Raw genomic sequence first — 22,679 nt, 5'->3', positions numbered from 1 at the left:
AGGCGCCCCATGTTTTTGTTTTTGTTTAAGATTTTATTTGTCAGAAAGAGAGAGCACAAGCAGGGGGAGAAGCAGGCTTCCCGCTGAGCAGGGAGCCCGATGCAGGACTTGATCCCGGGACCCCAGGATCATGACCTGAGCCGAAGGCAGACCCTTAACCTTCTGAGCCACCCAGGCGCCCTACGTTGCGGGGTTCTAATGTATGTAAATATTACATCCATATCTTGTAACAGTAAAGTTGCAGGATACAAAATCAATATATAAAAAAATCAGTTGCTTTGCTACAGACCAACAATAAACCACCAGAAAGAGAAATTAACAAAACAACCCCAATTACCATTGTATCAAAGAGAATAAAATAGCAGGGCTAAATTTGGCAGAGGAGGTGAAACAGACTTATACCTAAAACTATAAGATACGCTGAAAGAAATGAAAGGCATAAATAAATGGAAAGTATCCCATGCTCATGGATTGGAAGAATGCTATTAAGATGTCCACACTACCCAAAGCAATCTGCAGAATGAAAGCAATCCTATCAAAATCCCAATGGCATATTTCAAAGAAATAGGACACACAACTCCAAAATTGTATAGAACTATAAAAGACCCCAAATAGCCAAAGCAATCCTGAGAAAGAACAACAAAGCTGGAGACATTTCCTGATTTCAAGTTGTACTACAAAGCTACAGTAATCCAAATAGTATAGTACTAGCAGAAAAACAGACACATAGATCAGCAGAACAGAACAGAGGGCCCAGAAATAGGCCCATGCAGATATGGTCAATTTACAACAAAGGAGCCAGGGATATTCAACGGAGAAAAGACAATCTCTCCAATAAAGGATGCTGGGGAAACTGGGCCACTGTCTTACACCATACACAAAAAAACAGCTCAAAATTGAAGACCTGAACGTAAGCCCTGAAACCATAAAAACTCCTAGAAGAAAACACGGGGTTAAGCTCCTGGACAATGGCCTTGGCAATGGTCTTCGTGGATTTGCCACCAAAAACGAAGGCAACAAAAGCAAAAATAAAAAAGTGGGACTACATCAAACCAAAAAGTTTCTGCACAGCAAAGGAAACCAAACAAAATGAAAAGGCAACCTACTAAATGGGAGAAAATATTTGTAATCATCCATCTGGATAAGGGGGTAATATCCAAAATACATAATTTATATAAGAACAAAAACAACCACCACATTCCATTTAAAAATGGGCAGAGGAACTGAATACATATTTTCCCAAAGAAGACATCCAAATGTCCAACAGGCACATGAAAAGGCACTCAGCATCACTAATCATCAGGGAAATGCCAATCACAACCACAATGAGATAGCACCTCACGCCTGAGAGAAGAGATTATCTACACTTCCATGTTTGCTGTAACATTAGTCGTAACAGCCAACACACAGAAATGACTCAGGGTCTGTCAACAGATGAACGGATAAAGAAGATGTGGAATATACATACAATGGAATATTACTCAGCCATGACAAAAAAGGAAATCCTGCCATTTGTGACAACATGGATGGACCTTGAGGGCATTATGCTAAGTGAAATAAGCCAGAGAGGGGCGCCTGGGTGGCTCAGTCATTAAGTGTCTGCTTTCGGCTCAGGTCATGATCCCAGGGTCCTGGGATGGAGCCCCGCATTGGGCTCCTTCCTCCGCAGGAAGCCTGCTTCTCCCTCTCCCACCCCCCCTGCTTATGGTCTCTCTCTCACTGTGTCTCTCTCTGTCAAATAAATAAATCTTAAAAAAAAAAAAAACTTAAAAAAAAAAAAGAAATAAGCCAGAGAGAGAAAAACAAATGCTGTATGAGATCACTCATGTGGTATCTAAAAACAAACCCAAACAAACATAAACTCATTTAGTAAAAAAAGTGTTGCCAGAGGCTAAGGGAGAGGGTAAATAAGAAAAAGTTGATAAAAGGGTACCAACCTTCAGCTATATGATGAATAAGTATCTCGTGTAAAACATGGTGACTACAGGTGTAACACTGTTCATAAAACTGAAATTTGCTAAGAGAAGAACTTGGAGATTCTCCCCCCAAAAATAAATAAATAATAAAGTGATGGATGTTAATTACCACAATGGGAGTATCCTGTCACAATGTAGATCAAATCACCATGATAACACTTCAAATATCTTATAATTTTATTTGTTAATTATACCTCAAAGCTGAAATTTTAAAAATTACATTACTTTGTCGGATTCAAAGGTATGTAAATATAATGCATTTGCCAGGCAGGCACCAGAATCCTATCTGAACTCAAAGTAAGTACTTACCCCATTCCCTGTTTGAAAGCTTCAATCAACTCGTTCTTTTTATTCTGATCTTCTACCCAATACACGCTTGGAATTACAAACTCTGATATCACACGGCATTCTGGACAAGACCTGAAATTAGAATCAAGGTTAGTATGGGAGAGATGAAGTTATAAATCCTGTGCACACTGCACCACCAAACCCCTTGTTCAAATGCATGAGCACTCCAAATGTTTCCTAACCAAAAATTCCACAAGGTGCAATAACAATCCTCTAAGAACCTTCTTTACTGTTTTCTTTTTTAAGTTTTTATTTAAATTCCAGTTAGTTAACATATAGTATAATTATTTGTTTCAGGTGTAGAACCTTACTGTTAAAAACGTTCTTTTCAACAATAAGACGACAACCCAATTTGGGGCACTTGGCTGGCTCAGTTGGTGGAGCGCGCAACTCCTGATCTCGGGGTTGTGAGTTCGAGGCCCCCACTAGGTGTACAGATTACTTAAAAATAAAATTTTTAGAACAAACCAGCCCAATTTTAAAATAAGCAAAAGACTCGAGTAGGCATTTCTCCAAAATGGCCAAAAAGCATAAAAAAGATGCTCAAGATCATTAGTTATCAGGGAAATGCAAATCAAAACCATAGGAAGATACCACTTCACACCTACAATCAGAAATACAATAACGAGAGTTGATGAGTTTGGGGAGTAACTGGACCCCTCCCATGTTGCTGGTGTGGCCACTGTGGAAAGGAGCCTGGCAGTTCCTCAAAATGCTGAACAGTTACCATAAGGCCCAGGAATCCCACTCCTAGCTAACTACACAAAAGAAATAAACACAGGCCACAAGACAACTTGTCCATGAGTATTCACAGCAGCATTATTCGTAATAACCAAAAGAAGGAAACAATCCAAATGCCTATCAACTGAGGACCCCACTAACTGCGGACATCCACCCAGGGCCATGCTCCTCAGGCCTCTGCGTGGGCCTGCGAGGACGGGCCAATGCTGAGAGCCGTCAGATGGGGGGAAGCAGCCAGGCCTAGAAAGGCTAAGTGCTGTAGGACTCCACTTACAATCAATGCCCAGGACAGGCAGAGCCAGAGGCTAGAAAGTAGAGGAGTGGCTGCTGAGAGCTGGAAGGAGCAGGGAGGAAATGGGCAGTGAATGGACACAGAGGTTTTTTTTGGGATGATGAAAATGTTCTAGAATTAGACTGAAGTAATGGCGGCAGCAACTGCGAAAGGACTAAAAACCACTGAACTGCACACTTTTATCTCAATAAACCTGCTATTTTACCACCCACATGTGTGACTTCGGGCACATTACTTGACTTCACTCTACCCCAGTTTTCTTATCAGTAAATGAGAATGGTCACTGGGTCTGAGAGAATTATGAGTTAATGTGTGTGAAGAGTTTCTAACAGTACACAGCACACATTCACTTTTCAGTATGAGTAGGCTCTTACCCCATCCCTCTGAAGAATTTAAGAACCCTGTGTTGTTATATGTCAAGGATATCTCAATAACGCTGGGGAAAAAAAGAATCCTGTGTTGGCTCCATGGAGCACAACCTGTGTATCATACATTATGTGAAATGTGTTAGATGTATTATTCCATTTAATCCTCAAACAACCCTATTTTACAGATGAAAAAAATAAAGGTTGAAAAGGTCAAGAGGCAATCAGTAAAGGCAAAAGGCACACCACTAGTAACTGTTAGTGCTGGAGTCAAACAGGCCAGTGCTATGAACACTTTCTCATACAGATGATCCCCGCTGAGTGTCCCCAAACATCCTGATGGTTGGCAGGAGTTGTTACCTATTTTTTTTAAAGGAAAAGTACTTGGGCTCAAGAAGGCTACTTGATGTGCCCAGGCTCTGGCAATCACGGGCTTGGACTCACTAGTTATCTTCACACTGGAGGACAAGGGGAGGGAGTAAGAGTAGATAGAAGAAGGCCCCCAATCTAACGCTCTCCCCAGCTTCCAGAGTAGAGACCCCCTAGCTGGACTTACTTAATGATTGGGTTCTCAAACTGCTTGGCACATCTCCACTGCCGGATGCAGGACAAGCAGTATGTGTGATTGCAGTTGGAGAGAATCCCAAATCTCCTCTCAGAAGCAGATGCCTTCTCAAGGACCACTTCCATGCAGATACTGCACATTTTGTCCTGACTTGCTTGGAAGGCAAAGGCCTTTTCCATCTCATGTTCGAACGTCGACATGCAGATCTAAAGTATGGAGAGAAAGGAAGGCCACACTGTTAGGTTCTGGGCTGCTGGACACAAAGCTCTCTCAGACCACAAAAAGGACTTCACACCATCACCTGCCCAGCCCCTTGCTTTCCGAGCACGGTACGGTCACCTCCAGTTTAGAGCCAAGACTATGGAGGTCCCAAAAGATTCGAGGACCCGTGTGGAATCAGAATTCCCAGAGCCTGAGACCCCGGTCTCCTGGCTCTTCTGGGCACCCTTTCCCCACTCTGAACTACATCAATATCAGAAATGCTGGACAATCCTTAACTTGAAACATCAGGCTGGTCGTCCTGAGTCAGAGGTAAGCAGCACCACTTCTCAAAAGAGTAAGTTATTTAATGAATGTATTCATTCAGTAAGCAGGTGAACACTCCCAGGTGAAGCATCGTGTATCAGGCATGAGAGTCAATGCGAAGAGCACGAAGATCCAGGCTCTGCCCTCGGGAGCTCATGATGGATACAGATGGGAAACAAACCAACACGTACAGCACAAAGACCTCAACACACCTGGGTGCAGAGGAAAGCTCTCATTCTGCGCTCCCCTGAACGCCCCCGGGAAGACAATGGAGAGTGGAGACTCAGCCTTCACACACTGTGGCCTGCTCATCATCATGAGCTCTGACACTGAGGCTGTGGGCTCCTTTTGGGCACTCTTACCCATCTTCATACCATGCACAGAGCCTAGTGTGATGCAGCGCCTCCATAACACTGGGGACCTAATGACCTGAAAGGTCTCTTCCAATTCTTGGCTCCTCAAATTCTCTAGAACTTGGCCTGCCTGGACCCCAGGCACAAGGGTATGTAAACCTATGGGTGTGTGTGTGTATGGGTATGGGTATGGGTATGGGTATGGGTGTGTGTGTGTGTGTGTTGTCAGTCACACACACCACACTCCTGAGTTAGATTCATTCTCTGAACTTTGCACTGCTTTATGTTTCCAATGCCTCTTCCCTTTTTCTTTATTCTAAATAATCAAAAATTGTCAAAATGACAATGGGAAAAAGGAGTTGAAAATAGGATTATAAACATGCCAGGTACATATTGAGGGCATTATGGGCAGAGAGATGATTACAGGAATACCAACAATTTTGTCACTTAGTGCATTTTAAATTTCGTAAAATAAGTTCACGCAAAGCCTGGCAATTTTACCTTCTCGTGAGCTTTCCTTTGCTCTGGGTCGAAGGGATGCAGGACTCGTAACCTACAGATCTCGCACACTTCTCCATGCAAGTAGACACAAGCGTCCCCGAACCGGCACTCCCCAGCCGCTGCGTAGGGGCACAACTGCCGCTCACCGCTGTAGGAGCTGCTGGCTTCCAAGTCGTCAAGGCCGCTCCTGATCGCATCGAGGTAGGAATGCGGCTTCATCTCTGGGCTATTCTGGGGATCACTGCAGCCTCCCGGATTACTCACCACACTTGGGGAAGTCTTTTCGTCAGCCATACCAGAGAGATCTTAATACAAAACACACAGCACACGCATAAAAGAAAACTTGGCCCAAACTTTCTGGTAAGCAGTTATTGAAAACCTAACAAATTAAAGTAACTCTGACCTTGGGAATTCCACTCTTTGGACCATATAGAAAAAAAATAGGCCAAGAGGGAAAAACAGAAGGAATAGTATAAAATGCTCATAGTGACATTACTATAATCATGATTTTGTTTTAAAAAGGAAAAAAACATAATTGGCAACACAGGAAATTCGCAAAACAGACCATGATATACAAAAGAACAGTAAAGTTGCTGTTTAAAAATGACAAATATGGAGATGTCAACCCATGGACCAATAAACACTAAAATAATGATAATAATGATGGTTTTTTTAAACACCAAAATATAAGTCAATGGGAAAATGAAGTCAATAAAATACAGTGCTTTCCTTTATATTAGTAAAGATACCGATCATTATAAAGTAAACTAGAATGAAAATCTAGTGAGTCTTTGGGTCCCGAGGCCAGTGTTGAATCCCTCTATGGCCCCCTTCTCCCCTACAGCCTTCCCACCGCGTGCACTTAACGATCTTTTTAGAGAGGACACGATTACTTGTTTGCTTAGGATGGACTCTACCTATCTTATCCCACACAATTCCAAGAACCAGAAATCCCTTTACTTGCTGAGGACCAGCCAATAAAAATAACTTTTATGATCTGTAGCCTACTTCCTCCCCAAACCCTGTTCCAGGGTACACACCACTCCCCAAAACCCAATATACTGCTCTATTACCAAAGCTGCTACTGGAAATACCAAACTGGCTAAGCATAATAACTAAGACTATGAACTGACCTAGAAGTAAAACAGTGAAACATGCTCTTTATCAAAATACGTAGCTTTGAAATGAGTCACCCGGTGCTTCTCAGCATTGGGGAACCACCACCCGTGGAGACAGCAATTACACGCTGACAAAAGGTGCCTTTGCACGTCTTGTCAGGCCAAACTTGGCAGTGAGCCTAGCCTGCAGGCAGAACCCATCATCTGAATGCTCTGCAGCCGAATGAAGCCGTCCTCAGGGTAGGTCTGGTGCCTACACTCGAACACCTGGCAGGGGGACTAGGTTAGGAGCCCCTGGGGTAAGAGGGACCAGAAAGGAACATCACGGACAAGCAGGACTGCTATTCCAGAAGAGGCAACGAAATGACTCTGCTCACTCACTTCGGTCTCTAAGTACCAACGTTCTCTTTTCACGTTTCCCAGGCTCATGTAAGTTAGTTTTCATGATAGACGCGGTGAGGTCGGAAGCAGGGTGAGGACTGTGGAAACCCGGGGAGGGCACCCCGTGGGGCATGGCGCCCGTGGCACCACCGGCTGCAGCAGAAGGCCTCGTGTGATCATATCTAAATGAAACGCACAGCAAATGCATTAGTGAAACACTACCTTACGTGCCTCCTACACTCCCTAGACGGGGACCATCTCTTCCTCTGCTCCACTTGTGGAGGTGGAGAATGAGACAATCTTTTCCCATATTTTAAATAATAGAAGGCTTATCAATTAGTAAGAAATGCCTGGTAATTCAGAGTGAGTGGTAGGTACACTGCTGTCTAGCACCACACTTAAGTGTCCTTGGGGGACGTGAGTGGGCCAGAGCACAGAAATCCTGAAAATTCCAGCCAGATGTCGAAGTGAAATCTCCTGAGACTGAAGCCAGTGTTCTTCTGGCAGGAGTCCCTCAAAAGTTAATGATGGCCAGTGTAAGAGCTGTAGACTGGCCTTTCCTGGACTGTCTCTCTGGGGCACGCACTGGTGGGGCGGGGGGCGGGCAACTTCTACAGCCTCCAGTCAGCACAGGAAAGAACATACCAGCCCTTCACTATAAAAGCGCTTGAACAGGTTTTTGGAATGTTTTCCTGTTTAGAACTTGCCTATAGATGTGAGTGGGAAAAAGGCAGACTCTATATGCATATAAATGTTCACTGCAGGGATGCCTGGGTGGCTTAGTCGTTAAGCGTCTGCCTTTGGCTCAGGTCATGATCCCAGGGTCCTGGGAATCAAGCCCCACATCGGGCTCCCTGCTCCGCAGGAAGCCTGCTTCTCCCTCTCCACTCCCCCTGCTTGTGTTCCTTCTCTCACTCTCTGTCAAATAAATATATAAAATCTTTAAAAAAATAAATAAAATAAAATAAATGTTCACTGCAAGGGTACTCATAGCAAAATAAACAAACAAAACCAAACTGGAAACCACTTAACTATCTAAGAGAGGAATAGTTAATAAAATGATGGTATGTTAACATTACGAAACATAAAACTACAGTTAGGAAGTAAAGTAGCCGCTCAGGGAAAAGCTTGTGACATGTTAAGTGAGGAAAAAACCAAGACATATATACTGTGAGTGCAATTTTGTAAAAGACTAATAAGAATAAGGCCTGAAAAGTGTTTGAAAAATTAAAATTACTTTTATTGTAATGAAACTGAGATTTCAAAATGTTCTGCTATACTTTTTATTGTTAAATTACTTTCAAATTAGAATTTTCCCCTCATTGGGGTGCCTCAATGGCTCAGTCGATTAAGCGTCTGACTCTTGATTTCAGCTGAGGTCATGATCTCAGGGTCATGAGACTGAGCCCTGCTTTGGGCTCTGCACTGGGCGTGGAGCCTGTTTGGGAATCTCTTTCTCCCTCCACCTCTGCCCCTTACCCCCCCCCACTCTCTCTCTCAAAGAAATAAAATCTAAAGGAAAGAGTTCCCTTCATCGACACCCATGCATGCTCCAAATGAAGGCTCTGAGTCCCTGAGAGTATTTAAGCTGATAGAACAGCTTGGGGCAGCTGTGGGGCTCTTGCCTGCAACGAGTCCCATAGGCGCAGTAGCCTTTCTGATAGTATTTGCAGATGGTGGATGGCTTGCTGTTCGCCAAGTCATGTGAGAACAGGCACTGGTTTCCTTCCCGACACACACCATGCATAAAGTACCTGAAGAGACAAGCGGAGGCATAAAACTTTTAGAGGCACACTTAGCTTTATGAAATAACCATATTCTTAAATCTAGCATACAAATGCTTATCATGCATGTATTATATATCAAGGCTCTATTAGGCACTGGAGATACACATTATTTCCTTGATTCTAAGCCATAGTGATTTTTGATACATCACAACTAATTCAATGACCGTTTTCTGGAAGAAAAATCCCATAAATTTCTGTTTTAAGATATACCCTCTTGATTTGAGATGTTACATATGTAAATGTGAGACTCAAAACTGAGAAAATGCTCTGAAAAACTGTTCTGTTCTCATGAAGCTTAAAGGGTATGGTTGTAAAGGAATCAGAGACCTGGGCCCAAGATCCAGCCCTGCCATATAAGAGCAAGTCACAAAACAAACTTCCTTGTGCCTCACTACCTTCATCTATAAAATGAAAATTACATGATCTACTTACTGGGTTGTGGCAAGGATCAGATTAGATAGTGAGGCACCAAAAGGTATACACAAGAACGTCCCCCTGAGGTGTCAGGTTCTGACCCCGAAGAAGTACTGGAAGGCACCCTGATTCCATCCTGCTAGAGTACGGAAACCCGGCTGAATACTCAGAGCAAACAGCAGACAGATTTCGAAGGCACGTGCCCTGGTATTAAGGGTAAAGAGTCCTGAAGAGTATTTTTAGACTCACCATAACAAAGCTTAGAAACAAGTTTCAAAAGGATCAAGCGGATAGCGAATAACTTATTGTCAGCCAAAACATACTTTAGCACTCTTTGAAGGAAGACAATAAAATCCAAATGCTCAAAAACACTCACAATGGCATCCAATAAAAAATTAGCAGCTATGCCGAAAAGCAGACTAATGTGACCCATAACCAGGAGAAAAATCAGTCAATTAGAGGAATGACAGATGATGGAATCAGTAGACAGGACTTTAAAAACAGCTATTATAAGTATGTTCAATTATGCTGAGCATGAAGAGAAATGGAAAATATAAGAACCAAATGGAACTTCCAGAAATGAACAGTACAATATCTAAAATGAATACTACACTGGACAAACTTAACTGTAAATTAGACAGGACGAAAGAAAATCTCAGAAGACCTGAAGACACAGCACTAGAAACTACTCAAACTGAAGTACAGAGAGGAAGAAAGACAAAGGACAGATTTTTGCTTCTGGTTATGAAAGAGCATGGAACTCGCCCTTCAGGGTAAAAAAAACAAACAACAACAACTAGAAAACAGAACAATAAATATGAAACAGCTGCTCTGAGACAGAGACAAAAGACAACACAAGACTAGTCTTTGAGAGAAGGGAAACAGGGGATGTGAGCCCAGGTTCATCCTGGTTTCTGCTATGAGGTGTATTCTGGCCCTTGATGCAAGGAGGTGAACCCTGAGCAGAGCAAAGCAGTCTTGCTGAGCTGAAGAGACAGACTGGAGATCAAGGAGGCTGAGGTAAGCTCTATAAAGAGCTTGTAAATAGTCACACACACAATCAATAGACTTTTTTTTTTTGAGGTTTTTTAAATAATTTTTTATTGTTATGCTAATCACCATACTCAATCAATAGACTTTTGATAAACGTGTCTGGGTAATTCAATAGGGGAAAGGATAGACTTTTCAACAACAAATGCTGGACCACTGCAGTATCTATATGGAAAAAAAATGAAGCTCAAACATTATATTATGTGTCTGTTGATGTGACCCAATATGAATTAAGTATAAAACATAGCCTGTGATACATTCTAGCCAAAAACATTTAACTCGAATGAGTTAACGAATATCCAGATCTAACTCACAGTTTATAGGAAATACAGGGGAAGAGAAAAAAGCTAAAATCCATCATGAGAAAGCAATCAGATAAATACAAAAGAGGTGGGATGTGGACCAGGTTTCTTTAACAAGTGTCATGGAAGGTGGGGAGGGGAACCTGAGTTTGGAAAAGAGATGGGTGTTTTTTTAAAAACTTAAATTTACCATACACTCAACAATTCCACTCCTGGGTATTTACTTAAGAAAAATAAAAACATATGTCCATACAAATACTTGTACATGAATGTTCATATAAGCATCATTCATAATGGCCAGAAAGGGACAACTTGTACAATTCCATCAACTGGTGAATGGGTAAGTAAAATGTAATATAGCCATACAATGGGATATCATTTGGCAATAGAAAGGAGTGAAGTACTAATGCATGCGATAACATGGATGAACCTGAAATACATTACAGTAAGTGAAATGACCCAGACACAAAAGACCACATTTTGTATGATTCCATTTATATGTAATGTCAAAAAAGGGGGCAGAGCACATGCTTCCTGATCTTGGGGTGGTTGAGTTCAAGCCCCACGTTGGGTGTAGAGCTTACATTAAAAGGGCGGCGGGGGTGGAGACAAATATGTAGGGACAAAAAGTAGGTAAGTGGTTTGCCAGACTGGGAGAAGGGGTAATGGGGAATGACTGTGAATGGGCACAAGGGGTCATTGTGGGGTGATGAAAATGTTCTAAAATTTAAGTGTGGTGTTGTACAACTCTAAATTTACTAAAAATCTTTTACTTGTATGCTTAAAATGGGTGAATTTTATGGTATATAAATTCTGCTTCCATAAAGCTGTTGAGAAAAATTTAGGGGCACCTGTGTGGCTCGGTCAGTTAAGTGTCTGACTCCTGATTTCGGATCAGGTCATGATCTCAGGATTGTGAGATCGAGCTCCCTATCTGGCTCCACACTCAGCAGGGAGTCTGCTTCTCTCTCCCTCCCTCTCTCTGCCTTCCCCTCGTTCATGTGAACTCTCTCTCTCAAAGGAATAAATCTTAAAAAAAAGAAAAAAGAAAAATTTAAAAAGGAGGGAGCTGTGCTAGGTTAGTAGACATTACATAAGGTACATAATAACCAGGTGCAATATTTAGTCCAGGATTATATCCTGGTTTGAACAAACCAGATGAAAAGACATTTTTGGAACAAATGGGAAAATCTGAATATGAACTGGGCATTAGATAAAATGAAAACTTATTGACATGGGAAGTTAAAGATTAACTGAAAAAAGCAGATTATAAAACAGCATTTACAGTAAAATAGTGCAGTCACTATGGAAAACAGTACAGTGGTTCCTCAAAAAATTAAAAATAGAATTACCATATGACCCAGCAATTCCACTTTTGGATACATATACAAAAAACCCCAAAAGCAAGGACTTAAGTACTTGCACACCCATGTTCCTAGCAGCATTATTCACAGTAGCCAAAAGGTAGGAACAACCCAAGTGTCCATCGATGGATTAATGGAGAGACAAAATGTAGCACATACATACAATGGATTATTCTGCCCTAAAAAGAAAGGAAACTGACACATTTTACAGGATGGATGAACCCTGAGGACAATGTGCTAAGTAAAATAAGTCAGACACCAAAGGACATATACTGTATGATCCCTCTTACGTAAGGTTCCTACAGGAGTCAGATTCCTAGAGACAGAAGAAGCATGGTGGCTGCCAGGGGCTGTGATGAGGAGGTTGGGGAGTTAGTGTTTAATGGGGACAAAGTTTCAGCTTGGGAAGATGAAAAAGTTCTGGAGACAGACGATGATGTTCCACAGCAGTGTGAATGTATTTAATACCACGGAATTGTACACTTAAAAAATTGTTAAGATGGTAAGTTTATGTTATGTATATTTTACCACAATTAAAAATTTTGAAAATAACACATTACATTCTTACTTTGGAAAAATCAATTTTTAAAAATGCATACACACATACATACATGAGTTTTAAAAATCTAGAAAGATATATAATTGCATGTTAAGAAAGGCATTCCTTGTGGGTAAGGTATATGGTAATTTTATTTTCTTATTTTTGCTGACCTGTACATTCTAACATTTCTACCATGAACATACACTGCTTTTGGAGTAAGAAATGATTTTAGTTTTAAAAAAATATACATACTGGTGAAGGTATGGTTAAAAAAAATAAAATGCTCAGCTCAGTACCTATCTCACAGCAGGTACCCCCAAAAGTTCAGCTCTTATTAAAGTCCAGTAAAGCACAATGGCAATTAAGCTGACCGTTACAAAAGCGACCTGTGCCTTATCACAAAGCATGCAGAGTGCTGAGGAGACACATACCATGAACTGAGAGAGGGCAACATCCCAGAGGAGGTCAGGCCCAAGCACAGTCTGCAAAGTGATGGGGGTGCCAATGGGACAGAGGACAGAGAAGACCACAAGAGAAAGGCAAAGCAGGGAGGCACTGTGAGGGATGCAAACAGGCCTGCCGAGGGACGAAGCTGGAGTATCATTTAATTGTGCTCCAAATTACCCTGGTGTCAGCTAAAATACTGATGAGTGCATCTTAAAACAAGGGATAACAAAGGGCCCGTAGTCAAGTCAACCTAGGAAATGGCAGTCTAGTCTTTCTCAGAGATTGACAAGAGTAACAGAGGAAAGGTTTTGAGAGTCCTGTCATAAAGGAAACTGTTTACAGGCATACTTTGTTTTATTGTGCTTTGCAGCTACTACATTTTATAAATTGGAGGTTTGTAGCATTTACCCACATCATGTCTCTGTGTAACATTTTGGTAATTCTTGCAATACTTTAAACTTTTTCATTATTATTATATTTGTTATGGTGATCAGTAATCAGTGATCTCTGATGTGGCTACTGTAATTGTTTTGGGGTACCATGAACCCTGTCCATATACGATGGGGAATTTAACCAATAAACGTGTGTTCTGACTGCTCCACCAACAGGCTGTTCCCCATCTCTCTTCTCTCTCCTCGGGTGGCTCCCCATTCCCTGACACACAATCATAGTGAAATCAAACCAATTAATAACCCGACAGTGGCCTCTAGCTGTTCAAGTGAAAAGAAGAGTCATAAGCCTCTCACTAGTGAGGAAGGCATTTCGCAAACTGAGACAGACCAAAAGCTCTTGCACTGAACAGTTAGCCAAGTTGTGAATGCAAAGGAAAAGTTCTTGAAGGAAATGAAAAGTGCTACTCCAGTGAACACACAAATGGTAAGAAAGTGTAACAACCTGAATGCTGATATGGAGAAGGCTGTAGTGGTCTGGAGAGAAGAGAACACCAGCCACAACGTTCCCTTAGCCAGAGCCTAATGGGGAGCAAGGCCCTAACTCTCCGTAATTCTGAGAAGGCGGAGAGGTGAGCAAGCTGCAGAAGAGAAGTGTGAAGCTAGCAGAGGTGGTTCTTGAGGTGGAGGAAAGAAGCCGTCTCCATAACAAAAAAGAGCAAAGGGAAGCAGCAAGTGTTGATGTAGAAGCTGCTGCAGCATGTTACCCAGGAGACTGCGCTGAGATCGTTAATGAAGGTGGTTACACTAAACAACAGATTTTCAATGCAGATGAAAACAGCCTTCTAGTGGAAGAAGATGCCATCTAGGACTTTCAGAGACAGAAGTCAATGCCTGGCTTCAATGCTTCGAAGGACAGGCTGACTCTCTTGTTAGGACCTAATGCAGCTGGTGACTTGAAGTTGAAGCCAGTGCTCATTTACTCTCTGAAAATCCTAGAGCCCTTAAGAATTATGCTAACTCTACCCTATTACTATTTTAAGTCCACTGTTGAGATCTGCTGCTCAGAAAAAAAGATTCCTTTCCAAATATTATTGCCCACCGACAATGCACCTGGTCACCCAAGAATTTTGGTGGAGATGTATGAGATTAATGTTGTTTTCATGCCTGCTACCACAACATCCATTCTGCAGCCTAGGGATCAGGGAGTGATTTCAATTTTCAAGTCTTATTTAAGAAATACACTGTGTAAAGCTATAGCTGCCATAGATAATGATTCCTCTGGTGGAGCTGGGCAAAGTCAATTGAGAACCTTCCAGTAAGGATTCCTCATTCTAGATCCATTAAGAACATTCGTGATTTGTGGGGAAAAAGTCAAAATATCAACATTAATAGGAGTTTGGAAGACGCTGATTCTGACTTTCATGGAGAACATTAAGGGGTTCAGGACTTCCCTGGAGGGAGCAATTGCAGATGTGGTGGAAACAGCAAAAGACCTATAATCAGAAGTGGTGCCTGAAGACGTGACAGAATTGCCACGATCTCATGATCAAACTTGAACGGATGAGGAGTTGCTTCTTATGGATGAGCCAAGAAAGTGCTTCTGTGAGATCTGCTCCTGGTGGAGATGTTGTGAAGACTGTTGAAATGACAACAAAGGATCTAGAATATGACAAACTCAGTTGATAAAGCAGTGCAGGGTTTGACAGGATAGACTCCAATTTTGAAAGAAGTTCTACTGTGGGTAGAAAGCTTTCAAACAGCTTCGCAGGCTACAGAGAAATTGTTTGTGAAAGGAAGAGTCAATCAATGCGGCAACTTTTACTGTCTTATTTTGAGAAACTGCTGCAGTACCCCAGCCTTCAGCAACTAGCACCGGGATCCGTCAGCAGCCAACAACATCGAGGCAACACCCTCCACCAGCAAAAAGATTACAACTTGCTGAAAGTTCAGATGACCGTTAGAATTTAGCAAGAAAGTATTTTTAAATTAAGGTACGTGCATGGTTTTAGACATAATGCTATTGCACACTTAGCAGACTACAGTATAAACGTTAACTTTTATATGTACCAGGAGACCAAGTAAGTTCATCTGACTCACTTTATTGCAGAATTTGCTACATCGAGGTGGCCTGGAACCGAAGCATGCCTATATGGTTATTACACACACCCTTTCCCAGGCTTTTTTCAGAAAAAGCCACTTGAGCTGCAGGGTGGAAGACAGATTTGGAGAGGGCTGAAAGTGTAGTGGGAAGAGCCTATTAGGAGGTTGCTTTGTAAAGGAGTTTTATCTGTGAACCTATGTTTTAACTTTATTTAAAAAAACATTTTATGGAAAATTTCAAACATATACAAAAGTAAACTAAAGGGCAGAATGAACTCTCAAGATGTCCCATGCTGAGGCTCAAAGAGGAGCGATGACTTAAATACAGAAGGGCAAATTGCTAGGATGGGGACCCCAACTCCAGGCTTCCCAGATAGCCCTGACCTTCTCCCAGCACAACTGACTTCCCTGTCACTCTGCCTTTGCCCATGCTGTGGCCCCTGTCAAAAACACTGCACCCCATCTTTCAGTGCACTGAATTGTTACAAGCCGCCTTCCTCCGTGGACCAGCCCAGGAAGACTTCTCACCCTCCAGCCTACAGTGCACTGTCGCTCCTTCAAGTCAGAAGACTCACTAGTGGCAGCCACACACTATGGTGCTTCCCAGTCCGAGGCCTCTGACCAGAGAGAGCTAGTGCTCGTGAACACACAGTCAGGAACATCTGGTCTCTAATGAAGAAAGCCTGGGAACAGCTTCAGGAAGGCACAGCTGGAACATCACTAAATGTGACTGAACACAGAAAGCCTAAACCTAACCAATTACCTGGCTGTGTCTGGAACTGGAGACAGGCTTAGCAACGGAAGGCAGGCAATGGTCTCTAAGGTAAGTCAGGAAGGCCTGAGAGACCCAGACTGCCCTTTCCAGAGAAAGGATGCCAGATAACACAAGTGACAATTCATGCTGTACTTCAGCCTCTGCGATGGGCCTGGAAGGCTGCCTCAGCTGGAGGCCACAAGATTTGAAGACCTCCGATCCCTTCTTACTCACTAAACATACTTCCAACTTTCCTTACCTGTTCATCTTCCCAAAAGCAGAGGAAGTATTGGCCAGGTCCCCTAACAGTTCCTTTTCTCTCAGGAAAATGAGAAAAGGGTATCTAGTTTTTAGGTCTCTCTTGAGTTTAGCTATAGTAGAGCCACCTCAACACCAACAGAATCACACTTCTGAGCCTACAAAGAGGAGAACAGGACCCTATGACTTAAGTGACTACACAGAGGCACCATCTTATAGGCTTTTTCCTAGGTGATCAGCTAGGTTTTTTCCAGGTAACACCCCCCTGGGGGTCTTCCACTAGGTCAGAGGCTATACAGTAACTTGCTTTAAGGTGGCTGTAGGTTAACTTAAGGAAAAAAAAGGGCACAAAACCTGACAAACTATACAAAAGAGTATTTTTTTGTTAGAAACTTAAAAGGAACTTAAAAAAAAGAAGGCCTATACCAAAAGGATATTTTTATTCACAGTAATGACTTTAAAAGTGTGCAGAAAAGAGTTAAACACAGCAAGTCTGAGCCTGTTATCCTTAGAAAAGCCTATTTACAAGCTGGCCCCTGCCTAGCCTCTGGAGTTTGACTGATTAATAGTTTGCTACATGGTTAGAGAATTTCCCAAAGTGATAAGAATGGCTCACTGTCCTTAAACTCTACAATATGGTTCATGCTGAACATCTGCTTTCCTTCTGGGAGTCTGGAATTTCGGTAGATGCTAAGCAGAGGGTGACCAGCCTGCGCACTGAATCTTTAATGGGCTTCTTTGGGCACATGTTGCTGCATTTTTGTTGCTGGGGGAAGAGTATGCTACGTGACCTTTTATGGGAAGGAGTGAAGGTAGGAAGCCTGCACACAGGTTCCTCCAGATGCTGCCTGTGCTTTTTTCCCATATGGTCTAGCCATGACTTCTTACTGTATCACTGTAGTAAATCTTAGCCGGCAGTCCAACTATACACGCTGAGTCCTGTGAGTCTTTCTAGCCAAGCTCTGGATGTAGGGGTGGGTCCTGGGGAATCCTGGGCACAAAAATATATTATACTTCTACAGAGTTGAATAATTCTTCTGAGAAATGCTATAAGACTACATTATTTCAATAGTCCTTAAATATGGCAATCTTTGAAGGTACAAAAGTTCAAAAAAACATTCAGCACCAACAGCCAACTCTGAATGGCAAAGGGTATCAGGATTAGTAAACTCAGGGCGCCTGGGTGGCTCAGTTGGTTAAGTGACGGCCTTCGGCTCAGGTCATGATCCTGGAGTCCCAGGATCAAGCCCCACATTGGGCTCCCTGCTCAGCAGGAAGCCTGCTTCTCGCTCTGACCCTCCCCCCTCTCATGTTCTCTCTCTCAAAAAAATAAAATCTTTAAAAAAAAAAAACATTAGTAAACTCATAAATACTGAAGAGAACAGGCTCAAAGTGGCTATATGAACAGCTCCACAAAAGTAAGATCTAATAAATACTTCATTAATAGTTTACTTTGGGGAAACTAAACAAGAATAGTTCCTTAAAAGTGCGGGGGAGGTTAGGGGTAGGAGACTACCATAGGTTCTTTACCAAACACTATTTGTTAACCAAGCATGCAAAAGGACAGATTCTTAGTGGTGGTCCTACAAGGGTGCCTTTTATAATTCTACTGCCTCCCATAAGTCCTATTCAGACAACCTGCCTTTCAAACTCTACTATCTTTCTCATTAAAACAAATATTTAACCATCAACTAGAGCTTCTAGTTAGTTTTGCCACCTAGAAGCTGGTGACTTCATGCAAGGCATTTCACTTCTTTAAGTGATTAAGCTGAAATTTAAACAGCTTCAAAAATAACTTCTAGACCACCATCAGTGCCTTCAAGAAAGGGGAGCATGAAACAAATGTTATAATAAGAGATGAAACCAGCCCAGTCCTATTTTTGTAGTATATGTCATCATTTGTACTCCCCAGTGACAAACACAAAACTAGCTTGAACATACCTTGCTTGTCCTTTGGGGCATTTTGTCAACCGCTTAGAGATACCCCTCCTCATCTATGTTATACTAAGCTTAATCCAGGCCTCTTTCATATAGTACCCTGTAATGAACTTCCAACAGCTCAATTGTCATGATGGTCAAACCATCCCTTGTATCTTCCCAGAGAAGACTGAAACATGAATTGGGGTGGGGGGTGCATAGAATGGAGGGGGAAGTGCATAGCTGGAGACCCAGAGTAAGGAGATTTCTGGGGGACACTCCAAAAGGGTCTTTTATGCTAGGTGACCCCCAAAGGACTGTTTCAGACAATGCAGCTATTATATGTTGCAAAGGACACTGGTTCACTTCTGGCCACAGAACCACTAGCAGCTCTAGCTGCAGCTGAGGGCTGAGTCAAACAAAATCAATCTAGTTTCTTACATGCCTTTCAACAGGGCATATCTCTAGCAAAATGCTTCTGCAAATCATATCTGAGTATATGGGTAATTTGCATTCTCAGTGTCACTTTTCTTTATATGTCTCTACATATTTTCAGACTTAAATTTTATGGCTGTACTGCATGTGATAACAGATCTACTGAGGGGGAGAGGGGTTAATGCTGGACCCAGTGGTAGACCTGAAATAAATGTATGAGAGGTAGGGATGAAGTATAGTGTAGTGGTTAACACTGTGAAATCAGAGAACTTGCTATATGACGTTGAGCAAGTTATTTAAATTTCCAATTTCCCCATCCATCATATAATAATTGTACTTCATAGACTGCTGTGGTAGACTACTCTAAGGTTTGGCTGAGACAATGCACGTCAGTGCTTAGCCTACCACACAAACACAATCATTTGTTGTTATTATCTGATCTGTTAGCCAACCCTGTTAGTTAGGCATTACCAAGTCCATTTTACAGATGAGGAAGTTGTGGCACAGGTGGTACCAGGATCAGAATCCAGAACTGCCCAACTCCAGAACTCAAGCTCTTCTACTACCACTTACTAGCTGATAAGGTCCTTTATGTTTTGTGACTTCCAAAGGATTAAAAACTCTAAGCTTGATGGTCTAAGGAAACAAGTTCTAGGTCTTCACCTAGTGATAATAAGACAAAGAGACCTCTATCACAAGAGGAGGAAGAAAAGACAGCAGGCATAAAGGCCTTCACCAGTGCTTTGAAAACAGATTGGAAGACACAGGGACATGGTTAGCAAGAAGAATCAGCAAAAAATAACCCCCAACTTGAGATTCTGGTTAGAGTGGCATGCTGAGATATCAGGAGAGCTGACTGACAGCACAACTGTGTGAGTAGCCATTCTTGTCATTCCAAGCAATAAATATATGGAACGTCTTTGTCGTTAAATTTGGGAATTCTAGCATTTCACATCCATCTCTTGGAGAAACATCTGTGTATCAGAATAGAAGAAAACTAACACTTTGTGTTGCTGCTATTCAGAATAAGCATGTATATCACATCCCACAGCCAGGAAAACAAACCAAAAAACCAATCTGCACCCTCAGAAAAATTAAAACCAGCTGAGCACCCTGTTAAGGTCTAGTCCCCAAAATAAATCATATCTTGAATATTTCCTGTGAGTTACCAATGTCTGGAGGTAAGACTTTAGTGAATAAGATAATAAAGTGAGAAAAGCTTTTCCACCATGAAATATTAATGTAAACTTGGTACTCTAGGTAATATTATGGTTTTTTTTTTTTTCATTTAAATGTGTTCTGTTTTGGGGGCGCCCAGGTGGCTCGGTTGGTTAAGCGTTCGCCTCTTGGGGCTCTTGGTTTCAGCTCAGGTCATGATCTCAGGGTCCTGGATTCAAGCCCCATGTCAGGCTCTGAACTCAGCAGGGATCTGCTTCAGATTCTCTCCCTCAGCCCCTGTCTCTGCTCGTGCTCACACACGCTTGCACACACACACTCTCTCTCTCTCTCTCAAATAAGTAAATCTTAAAAAAAACAAAGTGTTCTGTTTTTTATTTGGTGGGGCAATCCTTGTGAGATCTGACTCCTTTCAGACCCTTTTGCAAGTAAACATTTTTTACTTTCTATGTTTCTGCATGCATTTTCCTTTCAAATGCACATGTGAAAAGCTTTAAAAATTCCTGCAGTGAAGAAACTTTAGCATCACCCAAATTTATTTGGAGGCCATCCAATCAAAGTATAGATTCTGATGCCACACCTTGGCCACTTAGAAGCTGAATGACCCAGGGCAATCACTTCACTGCTGAGACTCCATTTCACAATCTGTAGAACAGTGAGGGTTGCTGGGTTACACGTGATATGGCTGGTAGAGCACCTCAAAGAGCACCCAGCACATTGTACGGGCCCCAACAAACAACGGTTAGTACTTAAACAGAAGTGATCCCTCTCCAACATTCCAACCCACTCTTGATTTAATATGCAATAACGTCCTGCAGGATGCCTCTGGGAAACGGAATTAAACCTTTCAGGTTAGGCCATCTCCCAGTGCAGAAGGAAAAAGCCAAGATGATCCTGATTTAAATTTTTGCTCCTGCATTTAGATGTGAAGTTAGGGGCCAGTCTCAAGTCCTTCTGAACATAAGATTTGTCTATAAAACTCGATACTACACAGAGTTGAGATTCAATTATAAAGCATTATATAAATGTGTACTCTTTTGTGGACACATCTTACGAGGAGTAACCAGAATGTGCTATACAATTACTTAGAATACTTGCTTCATACAAATAAAAATGAACACACACAGGTCTTCACAAAAGATCTAGCACAAATACCAAGCAAAATTATTTTCTATAGACACTAAGTGCAAATTTCTGACAACTGCTTCATATAAGCCAACTGGGCTTTGGATAAACTCTTTGAACAGTTAATATATACTAACAGAAAACTTTTTACATAGTCCCTTCTCAATTATTCATGCTAATGAAGAACAGTAACAACATAGATGATACTTAAACTGTTTATTACATAATCAAACCATACGACTGATTTTGGGGGGCAATGTTTCCCACACAATTTTTCCTGAAACCAATTATTAAAATAAAATTTGCACTCCCCAAGTATCAGTTCACTAAGACTAGGAGCCCAGTACCGCTAAGCCACAGGTTCGCCAAGGAACGAGGGTGTTACACAACCAAGCTCCTTCTGCTTCACAGGAGCAGTCACAGCGCAGCATCTGGTTTTGAATTTTCTGCACCATCCATCCATTACCGTTGTATTTCTCCACGTAAATGGGTGTCTCAGTAAAAGTATCACGTAATCTCTTTCAGTCTGAATGTCCTGCACTGTAAAACGGGCATCATTTCTGCCTAGTAGCGTTACCAAGAAGTGTAGTGACAATGAATATACAGCACTTGGAAATATGCGAAGCACTTCACCAACTTCCAGTAAATGCTACCCATCATTATTATTTTCCGCACAATTCTTGCCGACTCTGCAAGTTCAGGCTGCATAGGAGTTCTAAAAACTCTTAGGAAACGAAGACCACTTTCGGGACCCCAGCTTCTTCGAGGCCCTTATCATTGATCAACAACCTATTCCTGTGTGATACCCCATTAGTAAACGACCACTTAGCTTCCCTTTACCCAAATCTCCTTTTCCAGCTAAACTCTTTCCACAGGCCCCACCCCCACACCCGGGCCCCAGCGCCCTGCACCGCCCTGGCTAACACGCCCTTCCAGCCCACAGGCCCCCGCGCTGGCGTCGCCCGGGGTCTCGGCCCCAACACACCGCCACCCACACGCCGGGCGCCTGGCTCCCGCCGCAGCGCGAGCTCCGCGCAGAAAAGCGGGACCGCGAACAGCTGAGCAACTTCTCAAGAATCCGCTCCAGCCTCAGTTTCCCTGGCGGTGGGGCTGGGGTGCACCGGCCGCCAGCGGCCCGTGGGAGGTTGGGGGCGCCGAGGGGAAGTGAAGTGGCCTGGCGCTCCCGGCCCCCGCGGCGCCGCGCACTAACCTGCAGGTGACCTGCTTGGTGCTCATGGTGGTCGGGCTGGAGGGCCCTCGTCGTGCCGCCGCCTCGAGCACTCGCCGCCGCTGTCGCCGCCTCGGCTTCGGCCCTGCCCATCCCGCGAGGCCGCGTCACGCCGGCGCACGCCGCCCCTCCCGTGTGGCACCTTTGTAGCGCCGGTGGGAAACCTCGTCGCCGTCATAATTGGTTCCGCCTGGGGGCCCCGGGGCCCCCAGGCGGAACCAATT

General features: G+C 42.8%; 1 protein-coding gene across 3 annotated transcripts in view; it reads right to left on the bottom strand.

Annotated features, from left to right (window-relative positions):
- Nucleotides 1-22,578, bottom strand: part of MKRN2 (makorin ring finger protein 2) — a 27,707-nt gene extending 5,129 nt beyond the window's left edge. For all 3 annotated transcript variants that reach the window (XR_012380961.1, XR_012380962.1, XM_025885196.2), the window contains exons 1-6: nucleotides 22,438-22,578; nucleotides 8,791-8,919; nucleotides 7,166-7,347; nucleotides 5,667-5,971; nucleotides 4,279-4,493; nucleotides 2,286-2,396 (exon numbers count right to left, since the gene is read on the bottom strand). Coding sequence is in view for 1 of the 3 variants with exons in the window: in XM_025885196.2 (XP_025740981.1) it covers nucleotides 2,286-2,396; nucleotides 4,279-4,493; nucleotides 5,667-5,971; nucleotides 7,166-7,347; nucleotides 8,791-8,919; nucleotides 22,438-22,463 (968 nt within the window). In the remaining 2 variants the exon portion in view is untranslated. The remainder of the gene's footprint in view (nucleotides 1-2,285; nucleotides 2,397-4,278; nucleotides 4,494-5,666; nucleotides 5,972-7,165; nucleotides 7,348-8,790; nucleotides 8,920-22,437) is intronic.
- Between the last annotated feature and the right edge of the window lie 101 nt (nucleotides 22,579-22,679).

Source organism: Callorhinus ursinus, unplaced genomic scaffold, assembly GCF_003265705.2.
Source record: "Callorhinus ursinus isolate GAN/ISIS: 27379988/994484 unplaced genomic scaffold, GSC_fseal_2.0 scaffold15, whole genome shotgun sequence".
Lineage (NCBI taxonomy): Eukaryota > Metazoa > Chordata > Mammalia > Carnivora > Otariidae > Callorhinus > Callorhinus ursinus.
This window is presented reverse-complemented; position numbering and strand designations above follow the sequence as displayed.